At 46.8% G+C, this 20315-nt stretch overlaps 1 protein-coding gene across 2 annotated transcripts in view; it reads right to left on the minus strand.

The window, feature by feature from the left end:
- Positions 1–16808: 16808 nt before the first annotated feature.
- The window catches only part of FCHO2 (FCH and mu domain containing endocytic adaptor 2), a 128128-nt gene continuing 124621 nt past the window's right edge, over positions 16809–20315 (minus strand). For both annotated transcript variants that reach the window (XM_070056561.2, XM_089312569.1), the window contains 2 exons: positions 19569–19733; positions 16809–19258 (listed from right to left, as the gene is read on the minus strand). In XM_070056561.2, coding sequence (XP_069912662.1) covers positions 19236–19258; positions 19569–19733 — 188 coding nt within the window. In that variant the 3' untranslated portion in view covers positions 16809–19235. The remainder of the gene's footprint in view (positions 19259–19568; positions 19734–20315) is intronic.

Here is a 20315-nt window from a genome sequence, read left to right on the forward strand (position 1 = left end):
ATCCCAAGTCCCGGCTGCTCTACTTCTGATCCAGCTCTCTGCTGTGGCCTGGGAAAGCAGAAGATGGCTCAAGTCCTTGGACCCCTGCACCCTTGTGGGAGACCCGGAAGAAACTCCTGGCTCCTGGCTTCGGATAGGTCTGGCTTAATTCATTAAGGCCATTCGGAGAATGAACCAGCGGATGGAAGATCTCTCTCTCTCTCTCTCTGCCTCTCCTTCTCTCTCTGTGTAACTTTCAAGTAAGTAAATAATTTTTTTTAACTTTTATTTAATGAATATAAATTTCCAAAGTACGGCTTATGGATTACAATGGCTTCCCCCCCATAACGTCCCTCCCACCCGCAACCCTCCCCTTTCCCATTCCCTCTCCCCTTCCATTCACATGAGGATTCATTTTCAATTCTCTTTATATACAGAAGATCAGTTTAGCATACATTAAGTAAAGATTTCAATAGTTTGCTCCCACAAGAAACATAAAGTGAAAAATAATAGATGATTTTTTTTAAATGATGATGAAATCAGATCAGACCTATTGTCATGTTTAATCCCAGTGAGAGTCAAGTTGGGAATTGCTAATTTCTTCTTCTTTTTTTTTTAACAGAAGATCAGTTTAGTATACATTAAGTAAAGATTTCAACAGTTTGCACCCCTATAGAAACACAAAGTGAAATATACTGTTTGAGTACTCATTATAGCATTAAGCCTCAATGTACAGCACATTAAGGACAGAGATCCTACATGAGGAGTAAGTGCACAGTGACTCCTGTTGTTGACTTTACAAATTGACACTCCTGTTTATGGCATCAGTAATCTCCCTACTTTCAAGTAAGTAAATAAATTTTTTTTAAAAAGCCTTTCTTTCCTAATAAGCCCCTCTCAGATATTTTAGTGAAAATGAAAAAGCAGAAACCAGCTGACTAATTGACTAATACACACTGGCATGAAGACAGATACATGATGTGATGGAATAAAATCGAGAACCCAGGAATAAGGCCTTGCGTATATGCACACGTGGTTTCTGACAAGGATACTGTGACCATTCAATGGGTAAAGGACAGTCTTTTCAGCAAATGGTGCTGGGAAAATTGGATATCCATAAGCAGAAGAATGATTTGAATCTTATCTAATGCCATATACAAATATGAACTCAACATGAATCAAAGACCTACGGGGAAGACCTAAAACTACAAAACTCTTAGACGAAAACATAAGGCAACAGCTTCACAACATTGGATTTGGCAATGATTTCTTGGATATGACGCCAATGGCATAGAAAACAAATTTTAAAAAATAGATAAATTTGGCTTCATGATAATTAAAAATTGATGCCTAAAGAGGACACTATTAACAGAGTAAAAAGGTGGCCCATAGAATATTGCCGAGTCATATATCGGATAAGGAATTGATATCTAGAACACATAAAGAACCCTGAAACTCTGGGAGCAGCGCTGTGGTGCAGCCAATGATGCTGCTGCCTGTGACACCGTCATCCCTTATGGGAGCTTGTTTGAGCCCCAGCTGCTCCACTTCTGATCTAGCTTCCTGTTAATGTGCCTGGGAAAGCAGCAGAAGACAGCTCAAGTGCATGGGCCACTGCACCCATGTGGGAGAACCAGATGAAATTCCAGGCTCCTGGCTTTGGACAGGCCCAGCTGGCAGCCACTTGGAGAATTGAGCCAGTGAATGGAAGATCTCTTTGCTTCTCTCTGTCTCTCCCTCTCTCACTGAAACTATGCTTTTCAAATAAATAAATCCTAAAGAAAAAAGTTCTGAAACTCAACAACAAAACAATCCAATTCAAAAATGGGCAAAACACTTGAATAGACGTTTATCTAAAGTGGTCAATAAACACACGAAAAGCTCAATATCACCAATCACTAAAGAAATGCCAATCAAAACTACAATCACTCAGGATGGCGACTTACACACAACAACAAAGACCCCAAAATCAAAAACTGAAAATATCTAGTAGTGGGGAGACTGTGGAGAAATTGGAACCCTCTGTGCACTGTAGGTGGGAATGTAAAATGAACAGAAGAGGCTAAGGAACCATGTATTTCCCACACAATCCAACAATTCCACTTTAGGTACATACTTCAAAGAACTGAAAACAGGCTCTCAAAGACATGTTTGTCCATCTATATACATGGCAGCACATTCCCAGTAACTAAAATGTGAAAGCTACCCAAAAGTCTGCTGACAGATGGGTAAATAAAATGTGACTTATCCATGCAAGGGAATATTACTCAACATTAAAAAGGAAGGAGCTGCTCCCACAGGCTATAGCATGAGTGCATCTTGAGGGCATTGAGCTAAGTCGAATACGGTAAGATTCTACTTAGAGGAGGTACTTAGAGTAGCCAACCTCATAGAGACAGAGAGTTGAGTGGTAACCACTGGCTGCTCTACTTCTGATCCAGCTCTCTGCTATGTCCTGGGAAAGCAGTAGAAGATGGCCCAAGTGCTTGGGGCCCTACACCCAGGTGGGAGACCCAGAAGAAGCTCCTGGCTCCTGGCTTTGCATTGGCCCAGCTCCAGCCATTGTGGCCATTTGGGGAGTGAGCCAGAGGATGGAAGACCTCTCTCTCTCTCTCTCTCTCTCTCTCTGCCTCTGCTTCTCTGTAACTCTGCCTTTCAACTAAGTAAATAAATCTTTTTTAAAAAAAAAATGAAACAGAAAGGGAAGGGAGTGGAGTTGTTGATTGCAGTGTGCCTGGCCATCCTGGGCAAGACAGAGCCAAGAAGAACCACAGCAGGAGGCTCTCTGGCTGGCTCTGCACTTGCACCATCTTACCCTAGAAGGGGAGCTGCCGACTCTGCATTCCACAGTCTTTCTGAGGCCACCACAGGGCCTTGTTGTACAAAGGAACTTCAACAAATTCATGGAAGGGCTGGTGTTGTGGCACAGTGAGTTAAGCTGCTGCCATCCCATGTGGGCACTGGTTTAAGACCCGGCTACTCCACTTCCAATCCAGCTCCCTGCTAATGCACCTAGGAAAGCAGCAGAGGGTGGCCCAAGTGCTTGGGCTCCTATATCCACATGGGAGACCTGGATGGAATTCCAAGCTCTTGGCTTCACCTGGCCCATCCTTGACCATTGCAACCATTGGGGAGTGAACCAGCAGATGGAAGATTCTCTCTGTCTCTCCCTCTTTCTCTGTAACTCTGCCTTTCAAATAAATAAATATTTTAAAAACAAAAATAGTGGAAAGTTTACCTTGTGAATAAGGTATGCAAGGATTTCATCTCTTTTGTAGCAAAATAAACTTAGTTCTTTAGCTGCAGCTTTCTACAAACTTTCTAAGTGCACTTGTGTGAGGCGTGGACCCTCCCCGCGGCCCTGACTCCTCTCGCCACCGATCTGCAGCACAAGCCCTCACCCACAACACAGCCTTGAAGCCAGCAAGCAGATCCCAGGGAGACTGAGGAGCTCCCTGGGGCCGTGGACACAGGTAGCGTCACAGGGTCAATGTCCACCTCCCTCCCACCCTCTGTGAGCCCTTTCCTGAAACAGAGTTGCCCTCAGGTACCACCTGGGGTGCATCTCCTTCTCCCATTGACTCCACTTGGTTCCCCTTTCAGAGGAAAAGATCTCAAAGAAAGGAGCGCTCTGAGTGGTGTCCTGGAGCCCTGCACCTGCTCCCAGGGCTGGGGCCAGCCAGCCTTCTGAGTGCCAACTGGTCTCCAGTGGCTGCTTCCACCAAAACCCACGAAGGCCACGCGCTCAGTGGACAGGTCACCAGAAATAATTTTTGTATCAAAAAAAATCATTATTATTGGCAAAAAAAAAAAAACCCTGGGAATGACCTCACTATTGATGAGACTCCAATTCTGTCTAATTGTTTATAAGGACTTCCATCCCTACCTGTGAAGAGCAGGGCCAGAACTGTGTCCTCTGAGCCATCAGTAACAGTTATCCACTGACAAACTGCATCCACTCCATTTTTTCAAAAGATTTACTTATTCATTTGAAAGAGTTACACAGAGAGGAGAGAGAGAGAGAGGACTTGGGTCATCTTCTATTGCTTTCCCAGGCCATAGCAGAGAGCTGGATCGGAAGTGGAGCAGCCGGGACTCGAATGGGCGCCCATATGGGATGCCAGCACTGCAGGCGGCGGCTTTACCCGCTACACCACAGCGCTGGCCCCATCCACTTCATTGATAGGCAGTGTGTAAAGAAAAGGTTCCTTTTTGTTTCATGACCTCCTGTCTTCACTTTTACGTTGCATCCTTCAGTGCCAATACGGATTGTGCTGACAATTCAACTCAAAACTGTTTCAATACTTAGAATCTACCATACCAGGGAAGGAAAACAGTTATACAGGTGTATAGGTAGACCCAGAGTGTAGGAGATCTCTGTCTCTCCCTCTCTCTAAGCTCTGCCTTTCAAATAAATAAATAATTCTTTAAAACAAACAAACAAACAAAGCTGAGGCAGGTGACTGGTGCAGCCGCTCTTAAGACCCTGCCGGGGATGCCCCCATCCCATGGGGAAGTGCCTGGGTTCAAGGCCAGGCTCTGCTTCCCATTCCAACTTCCTGTGGATGCACCCCAGACAGGCGGCAGGTGAGGTTTCCAGTGCTGGGCCCATGCCCCGCCACGCGGGACACCAGATTGAGTTCTGGGCTCCTGCTTCGGTCTGGCCTAATCCTGGTAGTTGCGGGCATTTGGGGAATGAACCAATGGACAGGAGATCTCTGTTTGTCTCTCTGCCATTCCCATCACTGTAAGAAAATTCTTAAGAAAAAAGACAGGAAAGTGCTCTGAACAGAGCAGAGGAAGGTACAGGCTTCGGTTGGAAGGTGACTGATTTGCTAACAATCATTTGTGGCTAACGTTGGCAGTGGAGCGTCCACCAGTGCTTCGTCCCTGACGCCTCAAGCTCAGACGCCTCTTCTCATCTTTCCCCATTTTTTTAAAGATTTGTTTATTTTATCTGAAAGGCAGAGTTACAGAGAAAGAGGGAGAGACAGAGAGAGAGAGAGAAAGAGAGAGAGAAGGAGAGGTCTTCCATCTGCTAGTTCATTCCCCCAGATGACAACAATGGCTGGAGCTGGGCCAAGTCAAAGCCAGGATCCAGGAACTTCTTAAGGTCTCCCACGTGGGTGCAGGGGCCCAGGCACTTGGGTCACCTTCCACTGCTTGCCCAGGTGCATTAGCAGGGAGCTGGATAGGAAGTGGAGCAGCCGGGACTTGAACTGGTGCCAGCATCCCATACAGCGCTGCGGCTTAACCCGCTATGCCACAGCAGTGGCCCACTTGCCCATTCTTTTCCTGCGGGTCCCCTTGCCCTGTGTGTTAACAATGAGCCTCATCATATCCCCTTTCACTGCAAGCCTGGTTCTTGCTGGTCCAATGAGAGCAAGGCGCCGCTGGCTTCCTGCAGACTGGCTCCCTCCCCACAACCCACAACCCCTAGTGACTGCTGACTCCCGCTGGGTCCCGGGCTAACACACCCTCTCTAGGCAGGACGTCTCGGCTTTGGCACTTGGCTCTCTGATGTGCACAGGCAGACAGACCCGTCTTGGCTGGGTCGCCACCTCATGCACCGAGCCGCACCAACTGAATCGCCTGCACCCCTCCAGTGATTTTCAGTGAAGACGCCTGGTGGCCGCCGAAACAGGCTACCCCCTCAAGGGCGCAGATCCTCCTCTGCTGCGCCTCCACGTTCAACAGTGAGCAGGCGCAAAGCTATTTGTCCAGCTGCCCTCCGCCGGAGCTGGCTTGCCTAGAGGCCGCACGGCTGCATTTCCCAGCCTGCAGACATCTCTACAAATCACCAGCACCCACGCACCAGGGCACCCAAATCTTCCAGCTGATCCCCGGTGTCCTGGGGCTGGGGGAGCAGGCTTTCCCAGCCAGCCGCGTTCCTGAGACACCCTGTGCTCGCTGGAGTGGGCCTGATAAGCCTGCCAGGCAGTGCATAGCCAGGAAGGGCTTCTCCGGAGATCCTTCCAGATCGAAGATCTGCTCTGGGGTGACCAGATTGCTCCACTTCAACTGAGAAGCAAGGGGAACTTAAATAGTGGATTTTTTTTAAAACGAAGTTTTACCTTAACACACAACACAATTCTATGTGTGTTTTCAAAGATTTACAACGACAGGGCCTTTGGCCTTGCAGTTAAATGCTACTTGGGATGCCCTCACCGCATATGGGAGTGCCTGGGCTGGAGTCCTGGCCCTGCTCCTGACCCTGGCTTCCTGCCAACATGCACCCGGGAGGCAGCAGGGGATGGCTCAAGCAGTTGGGTCCCTGCTACCCAGACAGGAGACCTGAGCCTAGCCAGCCCCAGCTGTTGTGGGCATTTAGAAAGTGAACCAGGGCCGGCGCCGCAGCTCACTAGGCTAATCCTCCGCCTTGCGGCGCCAGCACACTGGGTTCTAGTCCTTATCGGGGCACTGGATTCTGTCCCGGTTGTCCCTCTTCCAGGCCAGCTCTCTGCTGTGGCCAGGGAGTGCAGTGGAGGATGGCCCAAGTGCTTGGGCCCTGCACCCCATGGGGGACCAGGAGAAGCACCTGGCTCCTGCCTTTGGATCAGCGCGGTGCGCCGGCCACAGTGCGCCGGCCGTGGGGGCCATTGGAGGGTGAACCAACTGCAAAAGGAAGACCTTTCTCTCTGTCTCTCTTTCTCTCTCTCTCACTGTCCACTCTGCCTGTCAAAAAAAAAAAAAAAAAGTGAACCAGTGGATGGGTGTCCTCTGTCTCTCTCTGTGTCTCTGCCTCTCAAATAAATAAATTAATCAAATAAAAAAAGTGTCAATGTTTTAAGTCTACTAAAAATAGGTTTGCCTTATTAGGCTATAAGCAACCAGGAGAGCAGAGGTGCATCGGATTTTTTATACCCACGATGGATGGCCTTGGGGGTTAACCTGACCGGCTGCATAGCTGCTTGGAGAACCAGTCAGTACACCTCCCATGTCTCTGCGAGGCTGCTCCTGGATGAGGCTGGTGTGTGGGTTGGTGAGCTGAGTGGGGAGGGTCCCCCTCCCCACCTCCATGGGCAGCCCCCCCACCATGGGCAGGGGCCCCGGTGAAACAGGCAGAAGGGAAAACCCTCTCCCGTCCCTCCTTCCCGAGCCGGGTACCTTTTCCCTTGGCTGCTGCCATTGCACAGATGCCTCTGGCCTCGGGCACTTGCCTGAGTGGCCTGCAGAGACTCCTGGGCACCCCCAGCCTTGGTCTGAGGACTTCCTCATTGGCTTCCTGGCTCTGAGGCTCTGGGCTTCCATTCCCAAGTTAGCCCTGCTTGCTTCTCCAGGGTTCCGTGTGTCCCTCAGCCATGCACCTCCACCTGCCCTGTGCCTTAGCCGAGGACCGGGCTGATCTAGGCAGGCACTTCATGAATATTTGCTGGGTGAGGGATGAGGTGAGACGCTGGCACTGAGATGAGATGAGAGGGGGGAAACTAAACAGAACCAGGAGACCCCAAGTGTCACGGCCAAAAATGCAAGAGAAGCTAGGCCAGTGGTCGACCATCAATAACCCCGATGGAACTGGATACAGACGGATACAGAAGGCATAGCCCAGCCCGGCCAGGGTGAAAGTGGAGGAAGTCAGGGGCGCCGGGAATTCACAAGGCTGAGCCTCAGAGCCCAGACACAGGGGCAGCCGCTCTGATCCGTGATCCCGGGCTCTTGCTGCAGCTGCTCCGGCAGGAACCTGCCACTCCTCTCCCTGTTACAACAGATCCACGGGCTCGCATGCATGAATGGTGAGTTCATCGCCTGAGAAAGAGCAAGTTCTGAATGAAGGCCTGCAAATAGCGTCGCCTGTTTAGAAATGGGCTTGGCTCTGCTGTGGTGGGAAGGCAGTAGAAGATGGCCCAAGTCCTTGGGCCCCTGCACCCACGTGGGAGACCTGGAAGAAGCTCCTGGCTCCTGGCTTTGGATCGGCACAGCCAAGAGGCAGAGGTGAGAGAGACAGAGACAGAGACACAGACAGAGAAAGGTCTTCCATCCACTGATTCACTCCCCAGATGGCCACAACAGCCAGAGCTGCACTGATCTGAAGCCAGAAGCCAGGAGCTTCTTCCAGGTCTCTCATGCAGGTGCAGGGGCCCAAGGACTTGGGCCATCCTCCACTGTCTTCCCAGGCCATAACAGAGAACTGGATTGGAAGTGGAGCAGCTGGGTCTTGAACCGGCACCCATATGGGATGCTGGTGCTGCAGGCCAGGGCGTCAACCCTCTGCACCACAGCATCAACCCCAAGAGGGAAAATCCTCTGAGCATGCGCCCTGGCAAATCACGTGACTTCACTGCACGTTCAAAGTGGGCCGCTGACACATCGCAGGCGCCACAGTTAACACTGTAAGGCAACTCTACGGTCACGCTGCGTCCATCTGCGCAGGCGCCAGGTACAAAGTTGGCTGAAGCCAATCCTGTCCGGCTTTATTAGCCCTTTAGCAAAGACAGCTACCATGGGATAGCAAGGTCCTGAGCAACAGGCTTGCAAGTGCCTATCATGGGCTGCTGGTGTGCGGGGCAGCTGCGGGAAACCGGCGGTTAAGCGAGGGGAGGGGGCGCCTGTGTGGTCAGGGTTTCCCCGTGCCTGCTCATCTTCTGCTTCCTACTTTGTGTGCTCCCTGTGAGCTCTTGCCCGTTTTCGTTGTGCTCCTGTTTGTAGCGCTATGGCTTCATTAGATTCTCATTTCCTGATTTTCCACTGGTCCTATTATTCACCTGCTCCTTAGCAGCACATTTCCGGCCAGGACACTCCCCGCCGCACGTGCTGCCTCCGTGTTTCCCAGGCTACTGTCCCTCTGCTTTTGAGCGATTGCCACTGAGGCCTGTAAGACATCCTACGTCATTCTTCGTCCTGGCAGGATGGGAGAACTTCAAGGGCAAAGTATGAGGAGTGACGTGGGGGCAAGCAAACGCCCGGTGGCAGGCCGCGCGGTTCTGTGACCCTGGCTTTGCTGCGTAGGCTTCGCCTCTCCACCGAGCTCCCGCAAAGGCTGCTTCTGTGCGTGACCCTTGCCCCTGCGTGCCCTGGCGCATGGGCGGCAGAAGCTCAGCTGGCGGGCACTCACCGCTTGCCCTCGGGATTGCTTCTCAGCTGGGGACTTGCCCCAGGTCCCCCAGGCACCTGCCTCTTGAAGGGGGGACCTTCCCCGGGAGAGGCTCTCATAGCACCCATAGCCCTGTACCATGTGCTGAGATTTGAGTCACAAATGGCCTCCGGCCTTGTCAATCTGCATTTCTGTCTCTTATTTTTGTCACTGTTTGGCATTTTTTTTTTTAATTTATTTTCATCTATTTGAAAGGGAGAGAGAGGTAGGTCCCCATCTGTTGGTTCACTCTCTCAAATGCCTTTAATAACCAGGCTAAAGCCGGGAGCCAGGGACCAGGAGTTCCACATGGTCTCCCACATGGATGACAGGGACCCAAGCACTTGGGCCATCATCTGCTGCCTTCCCAGGTGTACAGCAGGCTGTTGGATTGGAAAGCAAGCATCAGGACTTGAGCCAGCGCTCCAGTGTGGGTCCCGGCATTCCCAAGTGGCAGCTTAACCCTCTGTGCCCCAACATCAGCCCTGTTGGGAACATTTTTAATGGGACACCTATTTTTACTTGGATACATCCCCATGCATAGGCTCTGCGTGCTGGTGATGGAGGGGAGGGAGAAAGGCAGAACTCCAGGTGCATCAGGAAACCATGATGGCCAGAGCCCGGAGCTCTGGAAGAGTGCTTTGGAATCCATGATCAGACTAGGCCAGCCTAATGATTGGAGGCAGCCAGGTGCAGTATGAGAATTTTACCTGGATAAGTCAAAAAGATGATACTTCAGAAATCCTTTCACGCCAGATGGTGGGGTTTTACTGGATTCCATAGGCCAAAGAGATTGTGGACTTTTTTTTTTTTCCTAAAGATTTATTTATTTATTTGAAAATCAGAGTTAGAGAGCAAGTGAGAGCTTCCATCTGCTGGTTCAATCCCCAGATGGCCACAACAGCCAGGGCTGGACCAGGCCGAAGCCAGGAGCCAGGAGCTTCTTCCGGGTCTCCCACATTGGTGCAGGGGCCCAAGCACTTGGGTCATCTTCCACTGCTTTCCCAGGCCATTAGCAGGGAGCTGGACTGAAAGTGGAGCAGCCAGGACATGAAGTGGCACCTATATGGTGGCAGCTTTACCACTACTACCACAGTACCGGCCCCAATTGTGGCCATTTTGGGGGCAGGGAATTGGCAAGGCGCATCCAGCAGCAGAAAGAGCAGCGAGGAGGCTTTTGCTGACATTCAGAAGAGAGGAGAGGAGTTAGTCTTAGCCCACACCCTCCAATGTGTGTACGCACACCTATGTATAGTTCAAATAAAGACTTGAGCTGGTTTGCAGAATACATGCACTTCAACTACGTAAAGCAGATACCAAATACCATCCTGCTATCGCCCCTACGGAATCTTGAGCTCTTTGCAAGAATGGGTGTTGTGTGTCTTTATCCTCCCTTATCCAAGGACGCCTACGTATGAGTGTGGGAAAGAAGGCGCGAGCCCGGTGGCCAGCTCCAGCTCCTGCACAGCGCACAGGAAGCTGTGTATTCTGTTCCAAGCCATGTAGCGCTGGTCGCCAATTGCCACAGGAGTTGAGAGGTTGGTGGGGTGGAACTCCGGGAGACTGCATGTTTCTGCAGCCCAGGGAAACTGAGGGAAATGCCAGGGCCAGCCCCTGCAGGCCCCCAGGCTTGAGCTCTGCTGACTTCTCTGCACACGGAGTCTCTGGATGCTCACGGGCTGCGTTCACAGCTCGCTGTTGCCTCTGGGGTATCCAGCACCTCTGATCAGCTTCTGCTGGCTCGGCTAGGAGGCTTGGCCAGGTAGAAAATACATGGTTTCAGCTAAGAACACCCTCTGCTGATAGGCTGGGTGCGTCTCTCTCAAATGCTGCTATCCCAGTGGTCTGGAAATAGAAAAGCAATACCCGCTCAAGTTTCCGATGCTTCTGCCCAGCCAATGGTGCAGTTTGGGAGTCCGACCAGGGCTGAAAGATGCAGAAAAGAACCTTGGAAATAGCTGCCCGGCTTCCCAGATCCTTAGCAAATCTGACTCCCTGTTCCAAACCCAAGCGGAAATGTTTTCTTTTTATCACATCTTGGACTATCACTTAACAGAAAGCTTTATCCCCGTTTCCCTACACTCTTTGTAATCACACTCATTCTTGTCAACATGCAAGAACTCAAAGGTAACTGAGAAAAAGCTCGAGTCTAAAACACAAACTAAAATGAATTAATCGTAAGACACAGCCAGAGAGCACGTGTCGGAATGATTCTGCCTGATCTCTCGGTGGGTCCTTCGTCGGGTCAAGGTCAGAATCGGTGGCTGGCCATGCCTCTGCCAACCCGTGAGGCTGTTTCCTTCCCGACATTAGGATAGGGAGGGTCACAGAGGGGCCTCTGTGTCACTTCAGCACCACGATCGTATTTCCAATTAAACACGCAAGGAAAGCCACAGTACCCACATGTGCAAACTGAGAATGGTCCTTACGGCTGCTGCCACTCTTCCCGGCCACAGCTGGCGTGACCGAAGGCCAGTTCTGCCATGTTTCTTCTTCCAACAGCCACTCTGCGCAGTCAGATGCCCTCCAGTCACACCCAGTGACAGGGGCTGTGGAGGCCTCTGCTTCCAGACGACTGCCGCCAAGGTCACATTTTAGAACCGCAAGAGCATGGCCAAATAGCAGCGCTCATGTCACCGGAGCTCCTGGGCAAGGAAGTGGCATTTTTGCAATGGGAAGGAATCACAGTGAGTGGTGGGTTTCCAGCTGGAAATTAAGAGAGCATGGTAAAAACGAACTTCACCGTGAAGGCTTGCAGTAATAGTTGGGCATATGTATTTCCAGTTAAAAATCTCTACAGGCACTGCTGTGATCCCTTCACCCACAAAGCCTTGGTGCTTAAGGGGTAGGTGTTTATCTGTGGAAGTCAGTCCTGCCACCTGACCACAGGCTGGCCCTTCATCGGGGAGAACAGATATTCTCAAGGGCGTACTTTGGGAAGCTGACCTTGGGGACTTGTAGATACAGCATATATACAGGTATATGCAGCCAGTATCTATGTATTTTCCCTTGACTGCTCTAAGCAATTCTAGGTGACACAGAGGTTTTACGATTTTTCACATAAACCAACAGAAATTGACATTTCCAGGACTTCTACAACAAAGTAGATAATACTTAAAGCCGTATAAAATACGTATGCTTTGGAATGTTTGATAGGCTACAGTATTCCTTGTGGTTAATTACTGAACTTGAAAATATTTAAATATTCCCACATATTTCTTGCCCAAGATTTCAGGAAGCGATGTCTTATTTCCCTTTCTCACAGTTTGCCCACAGCTCCCGGTTTGTAGTGGGGATGAGCCATCCTCTACATTTTGTGTTTTTCTTTTCTTTTCTGACAGGTAGAGTTAGACAGTGAGAGAAAGAGAGAAAGAGAAAGGTCTTCCTTCCATTGGTTCGCTCCCCAAATGGCTGCCATGGCTGGCGTGCTGCGCCAATCTGAGGCCAGGAGCTTCTCCTGGTCTCCCATGTGGGTGCAGGGCCCAAGGACTTGGGCCATCCTCCACTGCACTTCCGGGCCACAGCAGAGAACTGGACTGGAAGAGGAACAACCTGGACAGAATCTGGCGCCCCAACTGGGACTAGAACCCAGGGTACCAGCGTCACAGGTGGAGGATTAGCCTAGTGAGCCACGGCGCCGGCCCATTTTGTGTTTTTCATACAGTGACTTTTCTTTCTGGGGAAAAAAATCTGCACATACCCAGGAGTCAGACTGTAATTGAGTTTAAAAGAGGATCAAGCTGGGCTTCCATGTTTGGCTTCCAATTTCTTCAAGACAGGGCTGGGAAAAGGTCACTTCTGTGTGCAGTTGTGAGTTTTGAAATCTTCACCGACTTCCGCAGTAAGGAGTTGGCATCTGGAGGGAATTCTGCCTACCCCACCCTGGGGAACTGTGTCACGTCAAAGACTCCAGGGCCACTAACGTAAACCAGCAGGATTCTGATTCTGAGAATGGTCAATCACCAAGAAGCTTAAATCCACCTACCCTCACCAGCAGCCAGCTTGGGTGCTCTGACCCAGTGTCAATGGGAAACTCGCTTCCACAAGCCATGCAGCTTAGTACGAAGATGCTTTCACAATATGCCTTTCAGGGCTGCCGCCTGCAGTGCCGGCGTACCATATGGGTGCTGGTTCGAGACCCAGCTGCTCCATTTCCAACCCAGCTCTCTGCTGTGGCCTGGGAACGCAGTGGAAGATGGCCCAAGTGCTTGGGCCCCTGCACCCACATGGGAGACCCGGAAGAAGCTCCTGGCTTCGGATCGGCACAGCTCCAGCCGTTGTGGCCAATTGGGGAGTGAACCAGCAGATGGAAGACCTCTCTCTGCCTGTGCCTCTCTGTAACTCTGCCTTTCAAATAAATTCTCTCTCTCTCTCTCTCTCTCTCTCTATATATATATATATATATATATATCCCTCTGTAACTAGAAAAAAATTTAAAAAAAAAAACATAAAAAATACACCTTTCACACTCATGAGAAATCTGAAATTCACTCAATAAATGTTCTAACCAATGGGTATATCTCATTAACAAAGTGGAAAACCAAATAACCTCTTCTTCATTATGGGCTTGGGGCACTCCGAGTCTTCACGAAGGTACAAGTTAGTCACTGTTCACTGAGGTGCAGTTTCAAGGTTCCTAACTTTAGAAGGCTTTTAGTTCTGCCCAAAGCTGCCCCCGTCCCTACTCTCATACTTAAGTGAATAATCTGGGCAAAATGTAGTCCCAGAAAAAAAGAATTCTCATGTATTCATTCAGACAAAATAAATCATGGAATTCCACTTACACACACACACTCACACAGGTAAACAGGCTCTACTTCTATGCAGTGACAAATGAAACGGCAGCTCTACTGGTAGGACCAAATGGAAGGCTAAGACAATGATCCAAGTAGGGAAGCTCTGACGTGATGATGTCTTTGTACACTGTGTCAACACGCATTGTTTTTTACTGTAAATGTATCATGTACCCATTATTTTAAAAGTGAAATTTAGACACCACCATTTTGGAGAAAATTAAAGTCCCACTACTCAGAACAGCTTGCTGTGTAGTTTTGCCCTTCTACTCTACACCTTAAAAAACATTCTCTTTGACCGTGACAGTGGCAGTATCTGAGACTGGACCTTCACGCTCACTTCTAATAGCTACGCAGTACTTCACCAGACGGAGCTATCGGCTGAGTCGGTCAGCCCTTCTCAACTTGGCCACACCCACAACGGTACATGAGACAGCTCTGTACATGGCTCTTCCCTCACTTACCTCACTGTCTTAGTATGATGTCCCCCAAGTTATCTACTGTTAGCTTACATGATACGTAAACTAAAAAAATAAATAAATAAGACTGTACTCAGATTGTTCTCTGGAAAAGTGGTTTATTATTCCTAATGATGCTACCTTCAAGTTCATCCTACTCATCCCTGAGTTTGTGCTGTTAAAAGACAGACTAAAAAGTTGGCTGGGCTGGGTGCAACGGCTTGGTTGGCATCGCGCCTGCACCAGACTCTGGGGCAGCTGCTGGCTGGCTCACCCTCAGCCATTCCCAGCCCCTTCTCCTTTACTCAGCTTCCTTCTAAGTCACTTGTCTTCTCAGCCCTCCTCTTACCTAATTCTGGCCAACAGGACATAAGCAGAAATATGCTGGAAGGTTCTGGAAAAGCTTTTGCTCTCCTGACAAAAAAGCCAGACACAGCGGAACCACCCCTTCTCGCAGTAGCATGAGCCTGGAGCTCGGCACCTGTAATGGAAAGACCAAGGCTTCCTTGTTTTGGCCAGTGCTGGCCACAGAGAACTGCGGACCTGTGACATGAAAAGATCTGCCTCTGTTGGCTTACAGCATTCTTAGTTTTCTGTTATTCGAAATGAAAACATTTCTGACAGACTAAACCACTATATACCAAAGATAAGCAATGGCTTTTGAGTTATTACAAGCAATCATTAGAGGAGTAGGAAAAAAAAATCAGATACATTTTTAAATAGGGATAAAATACCTACATACAGTACAACACAGGGAAAAAAACCCTGCACACAGGAAGGTATAGGCTGAAATAACAGCATGATGAGGCGGCACAGTATGTAACAGAGGCCACTGTTTCCAAAATCTTGTTTCCTTTTCCTCCTGGGCACACAAACTCCATTTCCCATCTTTGCTTGCAGTTGGGTGGAGTCACAAGGTCAAGTCCTGGCTCATGGAAGTTGGCAAAAGTGATGATGCAAATTCTGGCCTTGGCCCACAAACACTCCCATGTAATCTGCTCTTTCCCCATCTGCTGTAACTGGAGATTTTGAGAACCACAAGGCGGAAGGGGCCTGTGTCCCCTGAGGTACTGCATGGAGATTTCCTCCTCAAGCCCACTTCAGACTGTGAAGTGAGCAACACAGCATTGTGTGAAAGCAGCCAGCACCACTAGTGCAACAGAGGGGAGGTGAGGGAAGAGAGACCATGTTGAAGGAGAAAACCCAATGGGCAACCGGTGCGTGGTACTGTCGAGGCTAGCCAGACACCTGGCCCCAAGCACACAACAAAACACTTCATTTCATGTGTGTGTGTGTGTGAGACACAGATTTGGCAAAATTTTCAATACTCACAATGAGTGTTTCTTTTTCTCATTTCTTCGTTTGTTCCTTTCTAAATCTACAGTTTTTTTTGTGAGGCTTGATGTTCCCGATTACCTGCTTGGAACATTTTATATATATTAAAGTTTTTGTCAGTGATGGTTTTTTGTTCTGTTTTATTTATTTGAAAGGCAGAGTGACAGAAAGAGGCAGAGAAAAAGAGATCTTCCATCTGTTGGCTCACTCCCCAAATAGCTGTAAAAGCCAGGGCTGGGTCAGGCCAAAGACAGGAGCCAGGAATTCCACTGGGGTCCTGTACGCGGGTGCAGGGGCCCAAGCACTTGGGCCATCTTCAGCTGCTTTCCCAGGTGCAATAGCAGGGAGCTGCACCAGAAGTGGAGCAGCTGAGACTTGAACTGGTGCTCTGACAATGGGAGCCAGTGTTGCAGGTGGTGGTTAACCCCATGTGCCACAACACCAGCCCAGCCAACAGCTTTTTAAATTTACTTTTTCTTCGAAAGACAGAGGGAGCATGGGGCTGAAAGACAGAAGGAGAGAGTGAGAGGCATGTTCCATCTGTTGCTTTATTCCATAAATGCCAGGGTTGGGCCAGGCTGAAGCTGGAAGCCCAGACCTCCATTTAGGTCTCCCACGTGGGTGTCAGGGACCCAGATATTCAAGCCGTCATCTGCTCTTCCCACGGTGCACAATAGTGGGAAGCTGGAATAAGAAGTGGAGGAGGTGGGACTTAAACCTGGCACTCAAATATGGGATGCCGGCATCCCAAGCAGCAACATAAGCACTGCAGAAATGCGTGCCCTAGGAACATGACTTTCAAACTGGGGAAGACTGTGTTCTTGAGCATCTCATCAGGAGGAAAGCCTTTACTAAAACTTAACATCATTGTAGGTATATTTAGAAGTATATTAGAACTAAATCCTAATTAAATAATTTTGATATTTTTAGTTACCCTCTACATGAAGTTTTTTAAAGATTTTATTTCAGAAGTTTTAAATTTACCAAAAAAAAAAGACAAGACAATTGTGAGGGAAATAACACAAAGCGTTCCATACAGTCAATGAAAACTAAACCCGGCTCACTGTGTACGCCTGTTCTGACGGTGGTACATAGTTCAAAACCAGCTCCTGGCCAATCTGCACTGTGCTAACACCCAGAACCTAACAACAGGAGGATAAACACAGCGACTGATAAATTATATATTACATGTTTATTAAGGGTACACTTTTATGTAAAATTTACATTTATGAAAAAAATCAAAAATATTTACAAAATTTTGGAAGATATGTGCATTGTTCTAATTACAACCCAAAGTAGTAAATAACAATTCTTAAAAACTCACATTGTTAGAGTTCTGTTTACAAAGTCTTGGTTAAAGAGGCAGCTACAAAGTTTATCACTACACAGAAGCAAGAACCAGCTTGCTCTACACATTTCCCACTGAAAATCTCCTGGTCTTTTTTACACTATTAGTGGATTTTTAAGTGGAAAAAAATCAATATAAATTCATATGGCTTCAAACTTGTAACTTGTACTCAATACAAATCTGTGTGTATGAACACTAGGTATGAAGACTTGTGGTAACTGACAAAGTGCAGAAGTTTAACCATTTCACTAATTTGTGCATTTTTATGTAATACTTGATTTAAAATAAACATGGTAAATAGTGTCTGAACTCCAATAATAAAACATTAACTGCCCAACAAAAGCAGTTTGATTGCAAAGTAGATTTACAGTTAAAATTCCAGTAAGGGACTGTAATTGGCAATTAAAAGAACAAATATTAAGAGTTAGAAAATCTAATTCTGCTCACTATTTAGTAAACATTAACATTTTAGCAAATTGTCTTATGTGTTGCTTTAGCCAAATCTAAATTTAGAATTGGGCTAGCATTGAATATATAAAAAAGCACACACTGTGTTATATATTGCTAACAAGTAGAGTTCCTGCTGTATTTAGTATAGCAAGATGTTACATAAATGTCTAGTAACAGAGGTCTTCTGTAAGGCTTAACAGAATAATTAGTGGTTTTATATAAATTATCATAACACAATTTGTTATGCAAAATAAAAGACATTGGTATTTATCATTATAAATAAAATTCCCATTTGTAAATCATGGAATTTTGTCTAAAATATTTCCTTTCTTCAATTAATCAGGATTTGCTATAAAGCTAGATTTCTTACTAGTTAGTATTAGTTGTTTAACAAATGCTTAACCCAATCCATTACTCATTACCCTATTTTCACCAGGCAAGAATTAAATAATAAAAACATGTAATTGGTAATTTTTTCAATAGTTGGAATGAAAACAAATGGCAGTACTTCCACCTCTGCTGCCAAAATTAACCTTTTAAAAACATATTCTTCACAAAATGCTACAAAATTCATGTTCACAATACAATCAGTAAATAACAGAGGAATTTTCAGTGATAAACAAAGTCAAGGGATTGCTGGACTGAGAGTTAAAATACCAGTTACCAATTCACCATTACACTTTTCTGCACTTCCTCTCTTTTGAAAAACACATACTTCTGATGAGGTTAATGCCGAATGCTGAAGAGCGGAAGGTCCTCTGTCTCCTGTAAACATACTCCATCAGGCTGACTTCTCTCTCCAGTGACCAGAGTGTCACTACAGAAGAGAGCCAGGGATCTTAAAGTATAAGGTATCCTTTAGTTACTCTGAATTCCCTTCCCAACTGCAGGCCAAAGGTATTTACCAAAATTGCAAAGATCTCATAAAAATGCTTGACCACTCTAAGATTCTGAATAGAAGATCCAGACTTGTGAGGAAAAAACTGAGGCACATTAATGAACACAAACTGGATAGGCACGTTCCTGGTTGTTATTGTTTTAAAAGGCACACATTATGCAATCCATATAAAAATAAATTAAATCTACAACATTAATTCATCAAAACAATCACAACTTCTATAAAGTTAATTAACTGCAGAAGTAAATTTCTCTGCTGTCTTTTGCAAGCTTATTTTAAAACACATTGCACTTAAGAATTTTTAAAAATCATATAAAACACCATTTACAACGCTTTATTAATATGTTTATGAGAATCAAATTATAGTTTTTTTTGCATACAACTCTTCTGGTCTGATTACCTTATGGCACATAACTCAATTTGATTGAGTGTTCTGGGTTAACATTACCTAAAACTTAGAATTTTTATTCTGTTCATATCTATTCAATACCAAACTTGGAAAAATTTCAAGCTCTCTGACTCTAAAAATTTATGGAAAGCTAAGTTATTTTGTGCTTGCTCTCCTGAAATTTTTGGCCTGATACTACACTATAACTCCCCTTTCAATAGAGACTCTGAAGATAATTTACAACTTCAGCCTATGAAAACTTCGTTTTTACTGAAACTCTGAATGCAGGTGCTTCCTGGATATTGCAGCTGAACAGTTATAAGCGTAGAAAATCATTTCAGTGCTATTTCTCTCAACGACTCACTTTGAAAGTGCGATTTAATGTCTGTAATCAGCTCTCAAATGTGTCCAAGTTTGAAAGACATCATACAAGTCAGAATAGTGTTTAGAAAGAACAGATAATGCAGAATGGCAGGTGCGTGCTACTCCCGTGAGCCCACGATTTTCCCAGGTCCATCAACAATCGGCCAGATAGCGTCCTGAAAAACACCAAGCACCCTTTGTAATGACAATTTCAAATGCATCAAAGGAGGACTTTTCTCATTGTCATTACAGATACAGAACCCTAGTTCCCATCTGTTGTTTATAATACATTAGAATCAGATCACAGGTGTTCAGCTAAACTAATCATGGGTTCTCTCTCTCGACCTGGCACCTTGTATCAAGGATCAAAGGAAAAATATCCATGCCTTTAAGTTGTAAACTTTTTGCTAATTTGCTAATTTGCTAATGATTGCAAGAATATATGTTTTCCATGAACATTAGAAAGTTTGAAATCTCCCAACTTACCAGTGGCAAACCGCTTCTTAACTAAGGAAAGCCTATAGCCAGTGCCTACAAGTTCAATATCTACTCCAGAGAGGGTACTTCCTTCACTGAGAAATTGTACTGCAAGTGTTGTGGGTTTACTGGGACCATCTGAAAGATCAAATTTTGCTCTGAGCGACCCAGAACCTACAAAGGAAAGAATATGGAACTTACACAGGGTACAAAATGTTTCATACCAAATAAAATCAAATGAGTGCATGAGCTGAACTCTAGTGGTCTTGTGATACATTCATGAGATGCGCAAATTACTGTCCTACTTCCAACTCAGACTGTACTCAATGAATCTGAATTTTCCTTAGGTAAATCATCTTCATCCATGGTTCTCTTTGACTTAATATTAACCTTCAGAGAGGCTCACTGGTGAGACTCCTAATTCACATATTGAAGTGGATCCAAAGAGAAGGTGGTGGTAACTTGGGGAAGCCGGAGGGAAACTCTAGGAGGGACAAGGCAGTATCAGGTAAAGAAGAAAGGACTACCCAGTACCAGATCATGGGTGGGAGAGGTGGCTATGGCCGAGAAGAGTTATATAAAAATTACTATTTCCACTCACTTTTCTTTTAACATCTTGCCAAACAGATATTTCTGAGGTACTTTCTTTCTGATAGAATAAATTATTCAACACACCTCAATCTACCAGCACAGCAGAAATAGTAAAGTGATCATCATAACGAACAAATGCCGTGCAAGAGCTCTCAGGAGCTACAG

This window comes from Oryctolagus cuniculus, chromosome 14, assembly GCF_051225735.1.
Source record: "Oryctolagus cuniculus isolate XC-2025 breed Fujian yellow rabbit chromosome 14, ASM5122573v1, whole genome shotgun sequence".
In the NCBI taxonomy this organism is placed as follows: Eukaryota; Metazoa; Chordata; class Mammalia; order Lagomorpha; family Leporidae; genus Oryctolagus; species Oryctolagus cuniculus.